At 36.3% G+C, this 24,179-nt stretch overlaps 1 protein-coding gene across 2 annotated transcripts in view; it reads right to left on the reverse strand.

Annotated features, from left to right (window-relative positions):
• CDH18 (cadherin 18) overlaps nucleotides 1-24,179 on the reverse strand; it is a 517,801-nt gene that overhangs the window by 217,610 nt on the left and 276,012 nt on the right. For both annotated transcript variants that reach the window (XM_081089750.1, XM_081089751.1), the window contains exon 2: nucleotides 2,622-3,105. In XM_081089750.1, coding sequence (XP_080945876.1) covers nucleotides 2,622-2,849 — 228 coding nt within the window. In that variant the 5' untranslated portion in view covers nucleotides 2,850-3,105. The remainder of the gene's footprint in view (nucleotides 1-2,621; nucleotides 3,106-24,179) is intronic.

Genomic DNA, 24,179 nt, shown 5'->3' on the forward strand with positions numbered 1-24,179 from the left:
ATACAAAAATAGTATAAAATATATATACTATTTACCATTAGAAATGGCCTTATGATCATGGCCTTAGCCATATATAAATGTCTGAGTAGTGAATAACATATATTGACAGATGTCAACAAAATAAATTCCCTCATTATAAATCCAATCATTGACTAAAAAATTATCATAAAAATATGAGAAGTTGACATGTATCAAAAATACTCAGGTTTGAGTTTTTATCAAAAGTCCAGTGTTATCTATACTAATAAAAGGGTAATATGGTAATTAGACCGGGAGACCAGCTGGGAGGCCAGTTGGGGGCCATGAGGCCTGCAGGGGAGGGCAGTTGGAGGCCATGAGGCTTGCTGGGGAAGGAAGTTGGGGGCAATTAGGCCTGTGGTGGGGAAGTTGGGGGAGATCAGCCTGACGGGGGAGGGGGGGAGTTTGGGGAGATCAGTCCAGCAGGGGGGGTAGTTGGGGGTGAGCAGGCTGGCAGGGGTGAGCAGTTGGGAGTGATTAGGCCGGCAGGGGGTAGCAGTTGGGAGTGAGCAGGCAAGTGGGGGGGGGGCAGTGGGGGGTAAGCAGGTTGGAAGGGGTGGCAGTTGGGGGTTATTGGGTTGGCAGGGGGGGCAGTTGGGGGTGAGTAGGCCGGTGGTGGGGGCAGTTGGGGGCAAGATCAGGCTGGTGGGGGGGGCAGTTGGGGGTGATAAGGCCAGCAGAGGTGGGGCAGTTAACAGTGATCAGGCCAGAAGGGGGGCAGTTGGGGGCAATCAGGCTGGCAGGCAGAGTTGTTAGGAGCTGCCAGGCAGGCAGGAAGGTGAGTGGTTAGGAGCCAGCAGTTCTGGATTGCGAGAGGGATGTCTGACTGCCAGTTTAAGCCCGATCCCCACAGGGATCCCAGGTTGAAGAGGGTGCAGGCTTGATTGAAGGACACCCTCCTCATGCACGAATTTCGTGTACTGGGCCACTAGTCTATAATAATAAAAGAGTAATATGCTAATTGGACCCAACATCTTCCGGATGTCATTCTGGGCATCCTTCCTGACGAAGTCGGGGCCAGAGGGAAGCCAGCCTGGGTCCTGGGTGCCTGCAGGCAGCCCGAGGGAAGCCAGTCTGGGTCCTGGGTGTCTGTGGGCAGACTGAGGGAAGCCAGCCCGGGTTCCAGGTGCTGGAGGGAAGCCAGTGCCGGAGGGAAGCTGGTGCCGGCAGCAGGGAGATTGAAGGGCTACTCTTGCACGAATTTTCATGCATTGGGCTTCTAGTTTGCTTCATAATGTGAAATATAACTATGCATAAAAAATTAAAATGAAGAACTTAAGGATACTCCTGATGGAAAATTTTTTGTTTTTTTTTTTCCTCTCCTTTTTAAAGATTATAGTAAAGGGACTATGAAGTTCATATCAAAAATAATTTTCTAATAATTCAATATGCTATGCTTTTATTTTATACATGTTTTCCCATTTACTTCATGGAATACTTTGTAGGAAAAACAATATATGGGATGAAAATAAGTTTTTTGGTCTCGTTTTCATATGCATATGAGGATGATGGAATTGTTTGAAATCTTTTTTTGTGTGTTCCATATTGTGACTCCACAGCTCCTGCCTTGTATGGAAAATACAGCTGCAACCCAGCCCCTGTAGGACGAAGAGGGGAACAGATGGCTTGTGATCTTGTACTGCCTACACATTAAGGCAGCACCATGGCTTGGATGAAGTACTTTTTTTTTTTTTGGTACTGGCAATGGTAAAGTGAAAATAAATAGTCAAGCAGGGAGATGGAGCCAGCAGCCATGGAGATTCAACCGCTGTGCTTGCTGTTTCTCTCATAGGTACAGAGCTAACCTAAGTGGGGCTGCTTCCTAGATCGATGAGTAATTCATCAGAAGACCTCTGCACTTCCCACTCAATTGTTCTCCCTAGAGCCCGGATGACACATGCTTAAACTGTCCCATTTACTGAGCACACAATTTCCTATAGGGTTTGGTAAGCCATTAAGTTGTTTTGTCTGGTATGAGAGAAAGGAAAGTTGGCCTGAATTTACTGATCATTTTATCAACTTCATTTAACCAAACCTGTTCATGTAGTGTATATTTAATTTATTTAAAATATATCAGCAATTTTATGGAATATAATTTGGGGGGTTAGAAAAAAATCCATGTGCTTATAAAGGCTGACAAATTCAAATACAATCTCTGTAATAGAACTATACTTATTAATATAGTGATGATATAACATCTTCTTTTTTAGCCTCATGAGTATTTGAAATAAATTTTAAAAATGCAAATATTAATGTACTGATAAATGACATTGTGAATATACCTGCCTGGTAATAAAGATACAATTACTTAATTGTGCATTCAATTAAGTGTTTTCATTTTATATATGAGAACAGAAAGAGTAATATGTTGGTAAAGAACATTCAGTGTAGAATGCATGGACCAATGTTTAGAGAGATGTGACTTGATTGGTAAAGTTCATTTTTTGCAATCTTTATTTTAAACTGTTTAGTTTAACTTGTAGCATTCCATAACATAATTCACTTACCACTCCATATCTCTTCAAATCCAACTCACATTTAACCCTAATAACACCTCGAAATTTCCCCAAGGAGGAAAAACAAACCAAACATCAAAAACTCACCTTTCCAACATATTGTGGATCGGGTCCCATATGTTCTTCTAAAACAAAGAACTGATTCCAAACCCATCCCCTTTTGGGACGATGGTGGACTTCGGTCTCTCCTTCGATGTGCTTGGTTTGATTTCTGGTCACCTTGACGGAGCTGTGGTGAGCAGTTCCATAACACCTCTGCACAAAACAGAGACACACGAGGACTGGACAGATGCAAGATGTGCTCGTAATTTTCATTGTAAGGTAACTTTCCAGTTCACAGTTTTCTTTCTTTTCCTTGTTGGCTACAAATGCTTAATGAGCATTCAGGAGAGAAGCCAAAGCATCCTTTGGAAGGACAGTCCAAAGTAAAGTGTTTAGCGTGTCCATGATTTAACCGTCCACCAGGGAAAGGTCAGATGGCATTTACATCCTGAAACACTTCAGAGATTCAAAACTGCAGTGGTCTGATTTTTGTCTTCACAGTAGGTGAACACAGGCAACCATTTTCCACCTGATGGAAAGAGAGAAAATTATATACAGAACAAAACTTGATAGGTTTAAGTATTTGCTCTGAATGCAAAATATACTATTATGCAGTGTGATGCTAATAGGAAAGAACATGTGCAGATTATTTTATAGACATCCATAAGCCTGTACACTGCACATGTTTTTCATGGACCTTCCTATCTTTACTACTAATCTTCATATACATTTAGACTAAACGTATATTTAGGATATTTATATGTTTCTTGAAGCAACAAAAATGCAGCCCTAGGGAGTGTTTAAATGCTCAAAAACTGATGATGAGTGTGTGCACATGCCTGAGTGTTGTATGATTGTTTACAATACATGATCTATTAGGGACTCCATGCTAAGTGCAAATGTTTTGCTTGTTTATTTTTATTCAGTTTTGTTGGATGTGATAAAACTGTACTGGACATTAATTGTCTACTACATGTGACTCACTGAACTTCAACAAAATATACCATAGAGTTGAAAAATTGTCACAGACCTTCACAGCAATACAGCAGGCACTTAAGCTGCTTAGTAAGTAAAGTAAAACAAAAAAGGACGATGGCTGAAAAAATGAAACTGAAAGTTGCTCCATCCTCAGACAGCAGATTGGCACAATCGGTTGTAAGTAAGAATATCAACTGGCTCGGTCATGGCTTGCATGGATTTTGATAGGCCCGCAGATAACTACTCTATGGCGCAGTCTTAACATATAGGTGAGGCATATATTAAAGCATGGGAAAAACACTACACATAATTGTAGTGTTATTAATTGTATATTTATAGCCTTCCAAGGTAAGTTGTAAGGAAAAAAAGAGGGTGGCAAAAAGAACGTAAAGGAAAAAGGTTTTGTTTTTCAAATGAAATGTTGCTGACTTGGACTTAGGTTTTAGTACAATTGGACAATAAAGTAAAACTTGAGAACGATTTATGGAAGATAAGAAATTAGTTGGTAGAGAAAATGGTGACTGATATTATTAGCTTATTGAAAAATAAAACTGTGTAGCAAGTTCTACTGCCTTTGTGTATGTGTGTATTTCAGTATGTGTTTAGAAAAATTATCCTGATTCAAGATTATAGCTATTCCATCTTGCAAAAATATTAGATGAATCACTTTCTCAGTCTATTAAATTCAACCCTATAAATCAGCACAAACTGAAATTTGGATCTAAATGAATCACAAAATGTTTGACATGACAATATAAATTATTTCAAAAATTGAGCATAAATAATCAGTCATTATATACCTCTTTTATACAGTTGGTAAAAATGTTTAAAACGAGTAGGAAATGAATAAAAAAATCACATGAGCCTGGCCAGCGTGGATCAGTGGCTGAGCATCAACCTATGAAACAGGAGGTCACAGTTCAATTGCCTGTCAGGACACTTGCTCAAGTTGTGGGCTCGATCTCCAGTGTGGGACATGCAGGAGGCAGCCTGTCAATGTTTCTTTCTCATCATTGATGTTTTTATCTCTCTCCTTCTTCCTTCTTCTCTGAAATTAATAAAAAATGATACTTTTTTTTCTTTTTAAATCACATGAGGCCCAGAGCAAGGTGCTTTCCCTACCAGTATATTTGTCCACAAATTAGGGTTAACAGTAATGTTGACTTCACAGTTGTGCAAGTATTGTATTGGACAAGAACTGGGAATTCATTTTAATCATCTGGCAAATAAAATTAAATTTTGTGATACTTTTGAAAGTAAAGAACATTTTTTCACTCAATGAGAAAAATAAAAGGACATATGTAATACTTTCATCAATAAAGATTAAAAAATAAAAAGACTTAAAAAGAGAAATGCAATTCTAGTTCCAACATAGTAAGAGCATAGAAAAGCCAGAAAATATAGGTTTTCTTCCTCTTTTTGACAATTTACTTACTATACGTACTTATATGAATCATATAATTTCTTCAAGTCTCAATTTTCTCATTGTGGTGTAAGTAATTTTAATATCCTTTCTAGTTTATCTAATAAATTGGACGATTTTATATTGAAGTTTTCTTTCTTCTTTTAAATAACAAATTTCAAAATAAGAAACTTTAACTAGCCTTTCTTCTTTGAAGTAAAGTTGATGAATATACAGAAGGTTTTATCTTAATACTTTCACACCACTTGGTGTGATTGTTAAATGAAATTAACATCGTTTCTTTTTATGCTAAGTTGTTTTACAAAGCATAATTCATGAGTAAAGGGTGAAAAAGTGGCTTTTGTAATGCATTACTGATATATTGAATGAGATTTTTAAAAAATAATGATCTTGCCCTAACCGGTTTGGCTCAGCGGATAGAGCGTCGGCCTGTGCACTCAAGGGTCCCAGGTTCGATTCCGGTCAAGGGCATGTACCTTGGTTGCAGGCACATTCCCAGTGGGGAGTGTGCAGGAGGCAGCTGATCAATGTTTCTCTCTCATCGATGTTTCTAACTCTCTACCCCTCTCCCTTTCTCTCTGTAAAAAATCAATAAAATATATTTTTTAAAAAATAAAAAATAATGATCTTATGTGCCATTCTAAAAGTATATAAATACAATCTATATATTCATGACATGCTTGTGAATATCTATTACAACAGTTATAAAAAGTGGTGAATAAGTATATGTGGAATGAAAGAACTACTGTACTTGTGATACTAATTTTATTTTATATATCATGAGAGGACAGACTCCAAATATGAAAATGTTCTGCTCTACTTCTGGAAATCAACCCTTGCATAGGTGAGAAAGAATAAAAATAGTCTTTAATACCCTTTGTAATACTTTAAGCAATAAAAAAATAAAAATAAAAAAAATAATAAAAAAATAAAAAATAAATTAAGAATAAAAATAAAAATAATAAAACCAATGAATGAGAATACCGCAATAGAAATACACTGTAGACTCTTGTCATTTTTTTTTTTACTAAGCAGCATTTAAATACCCATCCTCTTTTCATGGAATATTCCAAAATGGGAATTCTGATGACAGAGCCTTAACTTTCACCTCGAAACACCTAGGAACCAGACACGTTCTTCTAACTTTTTTTTTTTCAATATATTTTCATTGATTTCAGAGAGGAGGAGAGAGGAAGAGAGAGATAGAAACGTCAAGAATGAGAGAGAATCATTGATTGGCTTCCTCCTGCACGCCCCACACTGGGGATTGAGCCCACAACCCAGGCATATGCCCTGACCGGGAATCCAATTGTGACATTCAGAGGTCAACACTCAACCACTGAGCCACACCAATCAGGCTCATCTTCTAACTTTTTAATCAGAAATTGCATTTGTGACATACAAGTTGGTCACACACTCCAACAACCTGGAACAGATGATAGATGTATGTAGTGAACATTAAGAAACGTTTCACAGCAGGGTAAGGGTCTCAACAGCCAGATGTAGTGGTGGCCAGTCTGGCAGCTATGATGGATAAAGTCAGTGACAGCTGTACAGATTAAGAGTCATTCTACACAGTTTCAGTGGCAAGTACTTAATATTGCTTCTTACTGCCTCATTTCTATTGGTATTTACTCTTTGATAAACCTAATTCTTAAGGCTCCTCATCAGTTTTGATGGCTATACAATATGCTTCCAATAAATGTATTTGCGGCTGTCCACAGCCAAGTTGACTTTTACTGTTTGAAAACAAGAACCTTCTCTGTAAAAAGCATTATTTTCATAAAACAAAAAAGTATTTCCAAATAATGCATTACTTGTAATAGTGTGTAATGCAGGCCTCTCTCCTCTGTTCAGCACTTAATCTCAGTGATGCAACTTTGCTGCAAGAGACTAGTCCTCTTGCTTCTGTGGCTATTCCCTCTATGGCAGTAGAATTGGTAACACTGTACTTAGTCAAGAACATGACCTCAAATGTCCATTTTATAGAAAACTATCACATTTATGTGAGCATTTTACTCTCTGAGCTTCGCAGTTCTCATTTATGAAGAAAGATTTGTATTTGAATTATCTTTAAGAATGTTCAGCTATCTAATTCTTTGACTTTCTGATTTAATAACCATGCTTCATTTACAAACGACTTTTCTTACTTACAGAGTTACTCACATTGCCCAAGGTTAAATATCAGCCGTTTATAACTCTTCAATATAGTCATTCTGCCAGAGAGCACTGAAGAAACACTATTTTCAACAAAATAATTCTCACATTTACCCCAAAAGTAACTGCTTGTAACTTGGTCTTTTGACTGACTTTTCTTACCAATATGTTCTTGGATTATAAATTTGAGATTCCAAAGAGGTGTAGAGAATGTCTTAGGTTTTCTCTCTCTTGTTTTATAAGAAACTTTCTTTGCTTCTGTTCTTGTTTTGAAAATGTCTTTTTTAAAAAATACTTTGTCAATTTTATTTCATGAATCTGCCGTTTCATTCTCCATAAGTGTGGGGTGATATATTATTTTACATATTCAAAAAGCCTAGAGTTATAATTGCCACCATTTTCCCAACTATGGCATTATACATTATTGGTAGGAATGTGTCTGACTTTGCAGAGAGCAAGCTTAGTTTAAATAGAAAATGTCAAAGGAAGATAGAGTATGATGGAAAGTCCATATATTTTGGAACTGCTTTCACTGTGAGATGTATAGAATATCCTGTATGGAGAAGCACATGTCAATGGGAACATGTTGCTTAATGCACATTTGTCAGACTGCAAATCCATCAGATGATAAGGCTGTTCCTCATGAGAAGATGACTCATTTTGAAAAGAATGAAACTTAACTCTCCCATGATGAATTATTAAAATCCATCACACTGTCAGGCAGATTTAAGTATAAGGAAACTTAAATTAGGTTTGAATTCTGATGTACTTATATAAGATGAAAGTTATAAGTCCTTAACAGAAGCCAATGTTTTACTTTAAGAAATAAATTTTTAATATATGTTTGTATATATGTATGTATGTATTTACTTACTTATGTTCAGGATGTGTGTTCTAAAACTTTCAGTTATTTTTTGAGTTAGTGATAACAAGCCCAACATCCACTGCTTGCAAGGTGCAGTCTCAGATATTTGTCTGACCCTGAATCTACGGTTTCCATCATTTCAGATCCAATGATCAACAATATCAGTATCACTCTCCTGTCCTAAGTCTAGCTCTTGTTCAATTTCCATTGATATTGACTTCTGAATTTTTGTTTCACCTTCTTGTCCTTTACTCGTTATATTTAACATTTTCTCCACAACTCTGGACTTTTTCCTTCTCAATTGATAATTTATGTTTAATAATTAATCATACTCTTCTCCATCAGTGTCAATTGGATTAAATAGCTCCTGCTTAGTCAAAATCCAATACTGATAAACCACATGGAAGTGTAGAAGGCTCCACCTAAATTTGTTGCAATTTTATTCCCCAATTGTCTCTCAAATAGATATTTTCACTTGTAATCTGACCATTTCAAAATATTCTCATAGCACCAAGATTTGGACATAATAAATTGCATTTGCTTGAAGTATACATACATATATGTACATATGTATTAAAATGTGACTCTAAAATATGATGAAAAATGTAAATGACAAATAAATTAGGAAGCATTAACTTTTACATATTGTGTTTTTATGTTGGAAATATTCACTTAAACTTCATAGAGATGGTGATGAAAACATTAAATTTGTGATTACAGATATTGCTCCCTGAATGGCTCATTCAATTCTGATTTTTTTCTTTTTTTAAATATATTTTTATTGATTTCAGAGATGAGGGGAGTGGGAGAGACATAGAAACATCAATGATGAGAAAATCAGTGACTGGTTGCCTCCTGCACACCCCCCTACTGGGGATCCAACCTGCAACCCAGGCATGTCCCCTGACTGGGAATCAAACTGTGACCTCCTGGTTCATTGATCTATGCTCAACCACTGAGCTATGCTGGCCAGGCTCAATTCTAATTTTCTTAAGAGCCTTACTGTCCAAACTCTATTTAGTAAACCTTATCCTCTGAGACCTAGACTAAAGGGTATTTCTCCACAAAGACGTCTATGTTTTAGAGACAATTCTCTCTGGGTCTTTTGCATTCTTCACATCTGAGAAAGGTAGTCAGAGGTTCCTTTCATGCTCTCTTCTCAAGGATATATGTGTACAAACAGCCTTGGAAGAAAGCTGGAACTGTTCTTCCAGGCAGAGGGCAAATTTGTTTTTTGACAGGGCATGATCTTCTTCTAGGTTGGAGAAATGTGCTAGCAGACCCCATACAAAACTGGGAATTTATCATTCAGGATTCCTCAACTGTGTGTGTGTGGCCTGTACCTGGGCTTCTCTGAGTTGCCCCAGCGGATATGAGGAGCAAAGAAAACTTAAGGTACCTTCTGCACTATGGGTAAGATAGTCTTGTTTCTGATGCAGTCTCATATTCTCTGCCAGCACCTATTAATCTTTTGTAGCATAACTTATTAGCTTGAAAGTAAGGCAAGATCTCAAATCCTTCATTTAAAATTCTGGCTATCATAGTTCAATGTAACTGCTCTTTCTCAATATTGCAGACCAGCACCCTAAGTATTTATATAGGAACCATTTAATGTGTTCTTTGTGTCATATTTTGTAGGGCTTTCATGCCATGTCTATGCAATTTCCATCTCCAGTATTGGCTAGTGAAGTCCCTTTCATATTGTCACTGTTAAATAAACATTTGTTGAATGTAGTAATAAATAAATGGAAAATAGACAAATTAATTCAGGGTTTGTACAACACGAGTGGTGTTAAAATGCCAAGTTTCAATTGAAAGTAATTAATTGTAAGAACATGTTACAGAAAAACTTTTAGAAAGCACTCTTTGATTTGGTTAACATTATACTTTGATTTTCACTTAAAAGCCTGTCACAATCAAAGAAACAAAAGTACTGGAAAACAAACAGTTACATTTTATCAACAAAAACCTGCTTTTTCTCTCAGGTTCTTTTAACATAGAGAAAATTAGAAATTAAGGAAGTCACTCAAATATTGAGTCAAATGTGCATTAATAAACTTTGCAATGGCTCGTATTCTGTAGCATTATCAGTCACATCTTATTCATTACGTGGTGCAAAATACGTGCATGAAATATTTCTACTATGTTGACTAAAACACTATGAAAATAGCCCTGGCAGGTATGGGTTTGTTGGTTGGGCTTAGTCCCGTACACCAAAAGTTTGCTGGTTCGATTCCTGGTTAGGGAACATGCCCTGGTTGCTGGCTCAATCTCCAGTGGGGGGCATGCAGGGAAGCAGCCAATCAATGATTCTATCTCATCATTAACATCTATCTCTCTTTCTTTCTCCCTTCCTCTCTGAAATCAATGTATATTTAAAAAGTAAACTTTAAATAGTTATTTAGTTTGATATTATAAATAAAAAATACTAAAGGAATCCTACTGGTGCAGATTCCTAGTGTCCTCACTCTCTGGTTTCTGTCACTGAATATCCTATGCATCTTGCCAAACAAAAGTGCCTATACTCCACTTTCCCAGTACAAAGACTACATTTCCTAGCCTCACTTGTAGTTGAATATTGTTCAATTACTAAGTTCTAGCCCATGGCATACAACCAGAAGTACTGTCTGTTAACTTTCCAGAAAACTTCCTCAGAAGACTATTGACATTCATTTTATGTTCTCTTTCCCCTCCTTCTATTTTGCCACATGAATCCTGGGTGTGTGACTAGAATGAGTATCATAGCCTGGAGAGAGAAGAACCAAGTAACTCGATCCCAGAGGACCCTCCAGAGCAGCTGAGCTCTGGGCTGCCTTCCTCTGAGTTAAGAGAAAAAAAAAACGTCAGCCTTTTTAAAGCCACAGTCAGCCTGGCCAGCATTGCTCAGTGGTTGAGCATAGACCAATGAACCAGGAGGTCATGGTTCCATTTACGGTCAGGGCATATGCCTGGGTTGTGGGCTTGATCCCCAGTGGGGGGTGTGCAAGAGGCAGCCAATCAGTGACTCTCTCTCATCATTGATGTTTCTTTCTCTCTTGCCGGGGTCCAACCCCAGCAGATCCAGGGGTCCCCAAAGGTGTGGACGGAGTCGGCGAAGAAGGAAGGACACGGAGACAGTGTTCAGTTGATCAGCAGCCTAGCCAGGATCTCCAGCCAGGATCTCCAGCCAAGTTCTGGTCTGGATCTCCAGAGAGGTTCTGCTGTTTATTGTCTTGTTACATCCGTATTTATACCAGTTGATTTTAATCCTGTCAATTTCTATTACAATGGTTAGGGCGTTTCTTATCTCCATTCCAGGGAGTAAATATTAGGTAACTTAAGCATGATTGTTTGTAGTTAAATTGATTAACTACCCGCCTGGCACTTAGTTAAGGAGTTTCATCCCCTCCCTAACTTCAGGGAAACAACCTTTCTCGGAGAGGTGACCTTGGTTAAAACACACAGCGCTAAGGGGAGCAAACATATTAAGAACAGTATGCTATATACGCCAGGTCCCTTGAAACATATTCTGTGCAGATGTTTCTTTCCTGCAGTGACTGTGTCAAGCAGCAAGGATGGACCGGCTTCCGGCACTCTCTCTCCCTCTCTTTTCCTCTCTGAAATCAAATATATATATATATAATTTTTTTTAAATAAAGCCACAATCATTTTGTGTTCCTATTTCTCAGAGCTGAACTTAATGCTACTTTAACAACCACTGAGCTGAGGCAGGATATTCTCCATGGTTTTGTATTTGGGGTAGGGTTTGGGGAATAAAGAACAGGGGAAGGAAAGAAAGGAAAGAAAAATCGGAATGAAAAACATGGGAAGACAATGGATGGCACTCTATTATAAATTCCAGAGAATTTATTTTCGGTGAGAGTCTGCTCTGCAATTTTCATCACAGATATTAAAATATGCAGATCTTGCTTTCCTGTCTTCTTCCTCTGAAGTCAGAAGTCCTACTTTATGCTATATCTGTGTCATCGGCAGCATAGATATGCAATGCAAATGGCAGGGGTGACACTTGTCCAAAGGTCTCCTCTAATGCCTTTCCCATTGATATATTTCCTCTAGCTACATATAACACCCTCCCTGCTTAAAAATTCTTCTATGTTGACATCACTTCCAGAATAACTAAAAAAAACTTTCTTATGAAATTCATAGCTTTTCAATATTTGGTACCTTTCCCCATCTCTTATCCAGGAAATCACATGACCTGCTCACATTTTAATACGCTCCCTGTCTCTTGGCTATACTGTGCTCTTGCTAGCCTTGATGCCTCTGTATAAGCTTTTCTTCTAAATAAAAAGCCCATTTCTCTGTTTTAATTATAAAAAAAAAGTCAGTCTCCCAAGCAAGACCTTAGATCCCAGCCACTCTGTTCCCAAAGTCCCTTGTTCTCTAATTCTCATGAAGGAATTCAGAATATGCCACTTTAGAACAGGCCACTTTGGCATATATATTATTTTAAGTTAAAGGCACTTGTAAAATGCCAGATACAAAAAAGGAACTCTGACTTCCTAAAATTAAGAAATAAAACTCCCATACAGAACATGTTCTCCTTATACAAGAAGGAAAGAAACATTCTTTCACCAAGAATGGTCAAGGCCAACAGAAATCTGTATGAGTAAACATTGCTAAATAAACTCTTATCCTTCTAGTCACTTCTTTAACCAATTAACTAACTTATGACCTGTCACTTTTTTTTTTTTAAATCCTCACCTGATAATATTTTTTCCCCATTAATTTTTATAGAGAATGGAAGAGAGGGAACGATTGAGAGAAATATCAATGTGAGAGAAACACATTGATTGGTTGCCCCCAGGTGAAGGCCCGGGCTGGGGAGGAGCCTGCAACCAAGGTACATGCCTTTGACTGGAATTGAACCCAGGACCTGTATCCACTGAGCCAAACCGAGTAGGGATGCTCTGTCGCTTTTCTACAATTTACTCCTCTCTTTGTCTAACTCATAAGTGCCCAGCTTAAACTGCTTCTCTGGGTCTTCATTTCCTAATGAGGGCCCCATGTCATGTATAAATTACATTAACTATGGTAATATGCTTTTGTCTTGTTAATCTTTCTTATTACAGGAACCCCAGTAAAGAACCTAAAAGGTAAAATGATTTTTTTTCCTCCCTTACAGTCATATTTATCACATGACATACACATCTTTGTATGTCTTCCAAACTAGAAGGTAACCACCTACCAGAATTAAACTTTGATCTCTGTTATCTTAATGATAACACAATCTTGTACAAATAGTCAAGGCTCAGTTAAATGAGTAAAACCAAATTTGTGCTTGCATCAGTTCTGAGCATCGCATGTACTAGTCATGTGACCTTAGCCAAATTTCTTATATATAGAATAGGACTAATAACCTCATGGCATCTTTATGAGAATTAGTTAGTGTTATGGACACCATCAAGGGAACCTGGATGATTCCGTCAAAATTGCTGGGAAAATAAAAATAAATATATGGCTCTTAAAAGTAAGAACAGCATTCTCTTTACAGGAAATATTGTGTTATATGCATCATGTCAATGTATTAGAATTATTTCCCATGATCTGAATATAAGAATATATTTTAATTATAATCTGGATTTTACATACCCTGAAAAGAAATTAAAGCTAAACATTAAGAAACAGTATTTGCATAATGTCTTGATAATGACTGTGTAATACTGTGTGTCTTTTCTTAGAGCTCTGGTTTTCTATTCTTGTAATGTATAATATATGCAGAATTTAAAAATGTCTCCCATATGTTTTGAAAAGGTTTTTGAAAACATACATTTTAGAAAGTAAAAACATAAATGCCCCAAAGTGATTCATACCCAAAAAGATACTTCATGGTAGGAATAATATGTGTACAATGAAACTGAAAATTGTAAGCTTTTCTGTAGTATATTTCCTTCAACCACTTCTAGAGCAAACAGGTTTATCTTCTCATATGAAAAATAGGAATATAATTCTTCCCTCCTGGGGTATTTTAGTTTCTTTAATGTATACAGAAACTTGTTGGTTTAACTAAAATATATCTCATCTTAATTCTTATTTGTAGAAAAGTATGTGTAAAACAATTTATCATGCTATTTATATGCCAAAGTTTCATGTAAAGTATGGAGCCAAACATACTTTGAATTTTAAATGGTGTTATAGTTTTCTACAGAAAATATAAGTCTATGGAAGCCTTAACATTGTTTAACTCTGAATATTGTACTTCTAAAATCTAATTAATGAGAAAATGTGATAAAGTATCCCAAATGAAAAGGCATGCATGGTGCCTTTTATAAATATTTTTAAATGATGTGATGTTTGATAGAATTTTATACTTCTACTTAGGTTCAAATTCACCTTCAACCATTACAATCATATGCTTGCCATTATAGTCAACTCTTACATAAGCTTGTAAGCCTATTATATCTACCTGGTAACACTTTCACCCTGACACTATTCCCTTATATGCTATCACACGATGAAGACAGTCAAACAGATCTGTGCACTGATGTCACCACATGAGAATTAGTGTGATACTGACAGAAATTAAAGACATAGAGTAATAAAGGCATGTGAGAAGAGACTAAAGCAGAGAAGGGTGTAGGTCATGGGACTGAGTACTAGACATTCATTAGCATTAGAAGCAGAGGATTTGCAAGAGCATGGATGGACCTCCACAGTATTCTGCTAAGTGAAATAAGCCAGAAGACAAATATCATACGATTTTACTTGTATGTAGAATCTAATGAACAAAATAAACAAATGAAATAGAAATAGACTCATAGATACAGAGTACAGACTGACAGCTGTCAGATGGGAGAGGGGGTGGGGAAAGGTGAAGGGATTAACTAAAAAACAAACAAAAAACTCATAGACACAGACAACAATATGGTGACTACCAGTGGGAAAAGGAGGTGGGAGCAAGTAGAAGGTAAAGGGAGGATAAATGGTGATGTTAGGATACTTGATCTTGGGTGGCAAACGCACAACACAATATACAGATGACGTGTCATAGAATTGTGCAATTGAAACCTATATATATATTTTTTAACCAATGTCACCCCAATAAATTCAATAAATTTTTTAAAAAGAATTTAAAAAAGTATGCAGTTTGGTGCTGTGGGTGAGGGTAGGTGGGGTGCCATAAAAACCTAGAGAACAAAGTGTTTTAGGGGAAAAATAATAATACCACTAATTAAATCGGTGTCTTTATACAACAGCCAGATACCATAACCTATCTTTTAGATTGGATTTAATTTATATGTATTTATAGAGGTAACAGAAATCAGCCTTTTAAATATACATACTAAATGCCATGTAATGGGCTATATGCTTAAGGCAATTATCTTATTTCAATTTTTTATGATCATTTTCTACTTAAAGTTACTAAAATGCATAGCATTGAACTAGCTTGCCTGAGAGATGAGATTTTAAACCCAGTTCTATTTGAGTTCAATCTTTTTCTCTACCCTTGGATTTAATTACACATAGGTTTGAATCATTATGCTTCTGTCTCCTTGCCATGGATCCTTGAGATTAAGCTATTTGAGCCCAGCCAGGTGTGGCTCAGTGGTTGAATGTTGACCCAGGAACCAAGAGGTCACTAGTTCGATTCCTGGTCAGGGGATATCTCCAGGTTGCGGGCTTGATCCCTAGTAAGGGGTGTCACAATCTATGATTTTCTCTCATCGTTGATGTTTCTAGCTCTTTCTCCTTCTCCCTTCTTCTCTAAAATCAATAAAAATACATTTTTTACAAAACAAAAACAATAAAAAACTATTTGACATCTCAAAGTTTCAGTTTCCTGGATGGTAATAGTACTTACCCTAGAAATTGTAGTTAGTATTATACGAGAAAAAAATAATCAGAACTCTTTTTTTTATTCATATGCTCTTAATATGAGTTAATAAGTAATTTTATTTTGTTATATAGATATCACATTTCAGCAATTGACTCATTTATTTTTGTTACCTTTTTTTCTATCCACAAAATTTAAAGATAAAAATAAGGAATGCTTTGTCTTTATTATATCCAGTGTACTATCCTAAAATTCAAAAGTGAGATTATACATTATGATAATCAACTATACAAATGCTTAGAATAAATGTCATTTTTCTCCCACATTACCATTATCTATGTTTCTACCACCTTAGAAAACTGGAAGTCATACATATTTAAATGTCTTCAAATAGGTTCAATCAGACAAAGAGCTTAAGGCCTAAATGAATCTGATTCTCCTGTCCTTATAAAGTAGGATAAACTCTAGGAACTACTTCAACATAAGTGGGTTATTTAAATAGGAGAGTTTTTCCTTTTAGATGTTGGTTTATGGTAAATAATAAGGCTATAGAGAAATTGTAGAGGAACTTCATCAACTATTTTGTTAACAGTCTATCAGACCTATATAAAAAATTTAACCCTAATATTTTTCAGACATTACTAAATTTTGACATATTAATAGAATGAGACATTCAATACCTAACTTTTTAAAACTATATATATATATATATATATATATATATATATATATATATATATATCTTTACTGATTTCAGAGAGGAAGGGAGAGGGAGAAAGAGAGAGAAAAACATCAATGATGAGAGAGAATCATTGATCGGCTGCCTCCTGCACACCCCCTATTGGGGATCGGACCCATAACCCAGGCATGTGCAATGACCAGGAATGGAACCGTGACCTCTGGATTCATAGGTCGATGCTCAATCAATGGGCCAAGCTGGGCTCCATATCTAACTTTTAAAGGAGCTAAAATATAAAAGGATTTACTTTTACTGTCAGAAAACTCATTGAATTTTTATTTGCAATTTGATATTCATATTTCCAGTTATTGCATTATCTTGTTTATGCTATTTTATAGCTCTTAGCAATTAGAAAATAAAACAGGTAATATGTTCACATAATGAAATTATTTTAAAAATCTGAATATAAGGAGAGTTCTCCTGATTGTAATCAAGTCCCTGTGGACAGTTAACTCTTGTTGGCTACTAAAGTATCACTTTGTTGAATCATGGTGAAAATAAAACAACAAAACTGTGTAATGGCCTACAGTGTATTATTAGATAATGTGAATATATTTACCAGGGAATTTGCCACATTTATTAATATTATCACTACTTTGTGGTACTACGAAAATAAAGGGTTTCCAGCTGGCATATCATTATAGGGAATATTTAGTAGGTGTTTATATCCCCTTTCCTTTCCAAATTATTAAATGCATATTCCCTTGGTCTAGCTTTTTATCCTGAAAACATTATTATGATTTTATTATTTGTTCTTATTATAAAAATGTTACCTGTTCATAATTAGAAAATAAAGAAATAAAAACAATAGAACTGGGATAAAGGGGAAAAAGTTAGGAAACAAAACAAAACAAAGATCCTCCTTTTCTTCCCTGGATTCTAAGTTCTTCTTCCCATAGATAAAAATTAATATGCATATATATCCCAGAATATTAAAAATAACAATTGACAGCTACACCAAACAAATAGAGATGAAGGAAGAAAACGAAGAAATCTGTGTTGATATTTTATTATACTAACCAGACTTTTCGGTTGACTATAGACCTAACATTATTTCCAACTAATATATATCACATAATTTTTAAAATGTACAATAATTTAAATACTCAATATCTTCCCCATGAACATTGTATCCTCAGAAAGCATTTACTCTTTCAAATCAGTAGACAACAAGCCTCTTTTGTCTCAAAAGATTAATTTAAAACCTGCACATTTAAACCCAAGAGAAAACCAGGGTTTTTCATTATTAGCTGCTAGAATATTCTGTTACATTCTTTTTTTAAAGCAATTAATTTGTGCATGGTGTTTGGCTTAGCATTTTTACATGGTTTTGGAACTAAGCTCATTTTAAATGTGGTTAAATAGAAAAAGAATTGTTTACACTATTTCACCTATATTGCGTTAACTTTGTAAGTTATCAAATTAGAGAGAAAACTCTTTATTGTATAGCTTGTCCTTTTTGAAGAGACTATCTGGACTGGCCAGGTGGTGGAGTTGAAAAGCAGGACTTTGGAGTCAGTCTGATCTGAGTTTGAATTTTGGCTCTGCCACTCGTCATTAGTAAACTGTGTTAACTAGGCAAGCTACATATCTGCTGGACTCTGAGTTCACATGCCTGAAATAAGACTAATAACAACTGTTCAGTATGGATGATAAAATTATTATGTAAGATAATATCTCCAACTGCCTGGCCTGTATAAATTTCTCAAGTGTAATTAGAATTGTGTCGATTTGAGTGAGGCAACCAAACAGTTGTAAAACATCTCCCTGTTGGACTAGACCATGTGAATTTACTTGCGAGCACTTGCATCCAAATAGGACGGTCATGAGATCCTAAAGTTCTTTTGATTCACATCTGCTCTAATAGCTATATTAAAACTCATATATTCTCCCTTCCCCATTACCTATCTTAGGAGTCAACCTTTTTGTATTTCTTGATTCATGAAAATGAGGAGAGAGGGAGAAAGTGAGAAGGAACAGCTCTCTGGTGTCTCTTTTTGTCTCTGTTTATAAAGACAGCAATCCTATCTGATCACTATCCTTATGGCCTCATTTAACCTTATTACTTCCTTAGAGGTCCCATCTCCCAATACAGCCACCCTGGAAGTTGAGGTTTCAACATAGAATTTGGGGGAACATTAATATTCTGTCCCTGACAACATTTAATCTCTAGAATCTAAATGATATGTGCTCAGCCAGTATGGGTCAGTGGTTGAGCATTGACCTATGAACCAGAAGGTCATGGTTCAATTCCCAGCCAGGGCTCATGCCCAGGTTCTAGGCCCAGTCCCCAGTAGGGGACATGCAGGAGACAGCTGATCAATCATTATCTCTTATCATTGATGCTTCTATCTCTTTCTCCCTCTCCCTTTAAAAAAATAACATGAGATTTTTCAAAAACTTTTGGAATGAACCAAAGTGATTTCCATGTGTTACATGAAGGACATGGAGGTAAGGAACCATTGAAGGAGATCTCAGGAGCAAGTGGAGTCATTAGTAGTGAATTTCAGCAAAAAGTAAACTTCCTGAGGGTGAAGGTGCAATGGGACATTGTATGGGAGAAAGGTGTCAGGTTGGCAAAACACCCTCTGGGACCCAGTCCAGTGTGGTTCAGCAAGGCTGATCAGGTAAGCCTGCACGCCCTGATCACACAAACAGCAAATTTCCTGAAAGCAACCTGTCTCTAGCAAGAAATGATGAGCTACATAAATAAGCCAACTAATCTGGATAACTATAGTGCTAGCCACAAACTGTATTCAGCTATAATATGGGAGACCTTTGTGTGTGTGTGTGTGTATGAGTGTGTTTTATTACTTATGAAATAATAAAATAAAAGATTGTTAAAATCAGTTTATAAAAACTGAAAATGTCTACATGGCATGAAGCTGAAAAGCAGAGCAGGCAAAGGGCTCAGTAACCTCACTCCTCCAAATTGGGCAATGTGTACAATGGGCAATTCACAGGGAAGAAAACATTAAAAAGCTTTTAAACATACTAAGAAAATCATCAATTTCACTCATCATAAGAGACATGTAAATTAAAACTACACTGTCATCCAATTTCTCACTCACCAGTTTGTTAGAAATCCAAATGCTAACTCATTTGGCAAGGCAGTGGGAGGAGGTGCACATGGCTGGCAATTATGTAAAATAGGCCATTCCATGGGAGGATCATTTGCCAACTTCTACAAAAATATAAAGCATATATTATAAGCAAATAAATTCTAATAAATTCTACTCTAGCAATTTCTTCTACAGATTGTTAAACCAGGCCATTTAAAATTGAAAAGAAGAATAAAGGTGGTTAGCATATTCTTTTCATTTCATATGAGAGACATTTTAAGACTTAATCACATAAATAGGAAATTATCTATGTGGAATTTATTTTGTGCTAACACCACGTTCAATGGAATCATTCTGTTACAGCATAAGTTTACCTGTTAACATTTACCTGCTTATGCCTGGCTACAGAGGACTAGGTGAAGAGATGACCGGTCCATTTGCAATGGACCACTAGGTAGCCCCTCATGTATGGGTATGGAAAGATCACCAAGATATCTATATCCATATCTATATCTATATCCATATCTATATCTATATCTATATCTATATCTATATATCTATATCTATATCTATCTATATCTATCTATATATATATTGTTAAAAGAAAATAGTTCAAAATACCATATATACTGTGCTAAATGGTGTTTGAAAGCAGGGCAATCAATGCATTTGTATGTACTTGTTCATGCAAAAAAATCTTTAAAGTAATATGTGATAAATGAACAGTATCTCCTATTTGGAAAGAAGTGGAAACCAGATGAAATGGACTGGATAAGAAGACATTTTCCTGTGTATATTTTCTTGCTTTATATTATTTTAAGCCATTTCCATGTATTATCTACAAAATTCAACACATTTTGTGATAATAAGAATGCCTGGTGCCTCCCCACCCTTCTGTTCTCCCATCCATGTGTGTAAATAATTCTAAACAAATGACAGCAAATGGAACATCTGGTGCTTGAGGTAGTATGCAGAGCCCAGCTGTGCTGGGTCCTCAAAACACAATATGTTTTCCACTAGTAATGTTTTAATAATTACTATTCTTTTTAGCTGCAAAGGATACAATTGCATGATGATTCAACTCCACTAAAGCAAAGAAAAGTTTACCCACTAATATGTAGATTAAGAAGTTACTGTATTTGGGAACCCAAATTATATATTTTAAAAATCCCTTTCAAACTGATAATTCATTTAAGACATTTTCAAGGTAGCTTTTAGACAAAGAGAAGGATTTAGAGGTAATGGGAGAGAAAGCAAAGATATTCTTGTCTTTATTGAGATGAACTGCATTTGCTTAGTTAAAGCCAAAGGCATGTTACAGCAAAAGATTTTTCCTAATAATTGTCTGAAGCTTTCACTTTGTTTCAATAAAGGTGCTCAATGAATTCATGAAGTGGCCAAGAAAAAGTAATAAAAAAATAACTTGACCCAGTGTCCCTGACTTAAATCGTGCTACTAAAATATGCTCTATACACAAGCAGCATCAGCTTCAACCAGGAAGCGATTAGAAATGCAAATTCCCAGGTCCCACTCCAGGGCCAGGAGTCTGTGTCTCAACAAGGGATCCTGATACTCACTAACATTTAAGAAGTCCTGACCGAAAATATTTTACGTGACAGTGTATCCTATTTATGACCTTGAAAATTGTGAGCCATCTTCCTATAAGAAAATATAACACTGGGCACATGTGTAAATTGCACTATTATGACTAATGATGATACATATCTTCCAATACTAGATATCTCTGAATTACACTGACACGAAGAAAAAAGTGAGCCTCATTGCATAATTCAAAATGCACATCTAAATATCCCTTAATAACGTTAATGCACTTCTAAATATCTCTTAATAGCCTTAGTGCAATATGATTGAAAAAATAAATTATTTTCCAAAATATGTGTTTCTCTTTTCTTAGTTCATAATTTTCTTTTTAAGTACCTCTCAGGTTAGGCAGAAGTGTGGATGAAAATCTAAAGCTTATTCCATCTGACTTTATTTTATATTTCATCAATATGTGGGTAGAAGTAACTAAAATAATAAAACTATAATTTCATTATTTTGAAAAGAAATGAAGATACATTATTCTACAGATTATTAAATTATTTCCACAGAGAGAACCTAGATTCTTATCAACCGAGGGTCTCAGTGTCTCCTACACCTCTCAGTAAACTTGGAGGCGGTAGCGAGAAATTGTGGACATAAATTAACAATCGAGCTTCCGTTTCCCTTTTGGCATCAATCTAGGAGCTGCAGGAGGTGAGTGATTGTGGTGGGGATACTGAGGGAGGAGAATCAGGGCAGGATGAGCCTTGACTCTGAGATTTGTTTCCAAGAGCAGTGAGGTAGCAGGGGGTGGGACAATCAGAAAGGAGATACAGTCCGAGAAGTAAGGGAGGGGCAGATCACGTAAGGATCCCAGGAAGAAGTTGGCTTTGAATCTGAATACTAGGTGGAGTAAAGCCAAGGAGGGGCATGGCTTGCTTTAAACTCAGTAAATCTGCTGCTGCTCCATTGAGAACTGACCACAGAGGGCAAAGGCAGAAATATGGCAACAAGTGGCCAAGGGAGAGAGAGGTAAGGGAACTTTGGACTTGAGAGAGTGAGAAGGCCACATTTTAGATATATTTTGAAGGTCAAGTCAAAAGAATTGGTTGATAAGTTAAATATGGAGAGGGGAAATATATATATCAACTCCAATACAATTTGAGCTAAGCAACTGGGAAAAGTGTGTTCCCATGTACTAAATGTTCCTAGTTACTGGAAAATTTTTAAGGACACATCATTTTATGGTATGTCAGAGAGAAAATTGTGCTACCTATTTATTTGATCAGCTATTGAAAATGACAAGTGTGCAGAAAGATATTCAAGCCCAGTTCAGATAGAGTGCTATCATTTATATTATACTGACCCTAGAGCAGCCGTTCTCAACCTGTGGGTTGAGACCACTTTGGGGGTCGAATGACCCTTTCACAGGGGTCGCCTAAGACCATTGGAAAATACACCTATAATTACATATTGTTTTTATGATTAATCACTATGCTTTAATTATGTTCAATTTGTAACAATGAAAATACATCCTGCATATCAGATATTTACATTACGATTCATAACAGTCCCAAAATTACAGTTATGAAGTAGCAACAAAAATAATTTTATGGTTGGGAATCACCACAACATGAGGAACTGTATTAAAGGGTCGCGGCATTAGGAAGGTTGAGAACCACTGCCTAGAGCATTTTGGTATGTAATGGACAGAACTTGTTTCCCTAGGATCCATGTAGGAAACAGGGTGAGCCCCCTCTGCCTTTGAATCTCCAAGTTTCTCTTCCTGTTTCAGCTGCATTTCCTAGTCCATGTTCAGGGATAACAGGGAATATGACGGTTTTTCAGAGATGCCACCGTGTCTAACTTTACACTTTTCCTTTGCTCTTCTCCCCTCCACAGCCATTGGAATCTTTGTCAAACCCTGGTGTGTGGAGAAAACAAAACCAAACACAGAAAACTCGCTGTTTAAGACATACACTTGTGGATAGAGTTCTCCAGTACGGCTCTTAAAGCAAAAAGCCAAGTCTTTTAACATGCATAAAGCATTTCTGTCTACAAAACTAACTATGCCTTGAGGCGTTTCTATAATAAAACTCCGAGAGCAATCAGCCCGGAATGGGGATTGTGCTTGAAGAACACATAATCAGTATAATCAAATTATTATCCTGTCAAGAAGGAAATGCGTCCTCACAAAACTCAGCCTCTGGGAAAAGCCAGCAGGTATTTAGTGACTGCTCAATTTAGCCTGGGTGCAGAAGAAAGGCGGCTTGGGTAGGAGGGCACAGGGAGGGGACCTGTCACTTAGGGAAAGAGGAGGGCACTCAACTATGTTTTGTCCAATAAAGAAGGAAAGCAGGAGAGCGCACCAGGTGCAAAGACAGGATGAGTAAAGCACAGATGTGTGGAGAATCCTACCTGCTATCAAGTAGGGCAGCATTTAAGGTGCCAAGAGGCAGGTTAGAGAAGAATGTGCTATTCTGGGGGCAGGATTTCTCTGTATGGTAAGCACATCCCAGTTTGCTGGGGACAGTCTCGTTTTACCCTTGTAGTCCTGACATGGTGATTAACATCTTCCCTTTCCACTCTTAAAAGTGTCTGGGTTTTGGCAATAAATTATACTCATTCTACTTAATAGGCAATCCAAGCATATACTTAGCACATGAAAAATGCACTCTTAGCCAACACCATCAATCGCTTCAAAGAAAACATGTCCATGACATAATTTCATACTTAATAATTTCAAGAGTATTGAAATTGATATCATTGAAAAAATTAGATTCTTATTTTACTTCATGTCATCACTTGACAGTTTTTATTTTATTTTTTTTAATAATCTGAGGGACTAGTTAGACAGAACTAAATAATCTTACCTTCATAATCTGACCATGCCAGGAATATATATGATGCATAATTTTATAGAAGTGAACAGAATTAAATATACAGATATAAAATAATTAGAAAGCAAAGGGATACAAAATGAAGTGAAAAGAAAAAGATTTAATATCTATAATATATTAATATCCATATATTTAACATCTATAATATATTAATATTAATATA

The sequence above is a fragment of the Myotis nattereri genome (genome assembly GCF_964212035.1).
Source record: "Myotis nattereri genome assembly, chromosome: 4".
Classification (NCBI taxonomy): domain Eukaryota; kingdom Metazoa; phylum Chordata; class Mammalia; order Chiroptera; family Vespertilionidae; genus Myotis; species Myotis nattereri.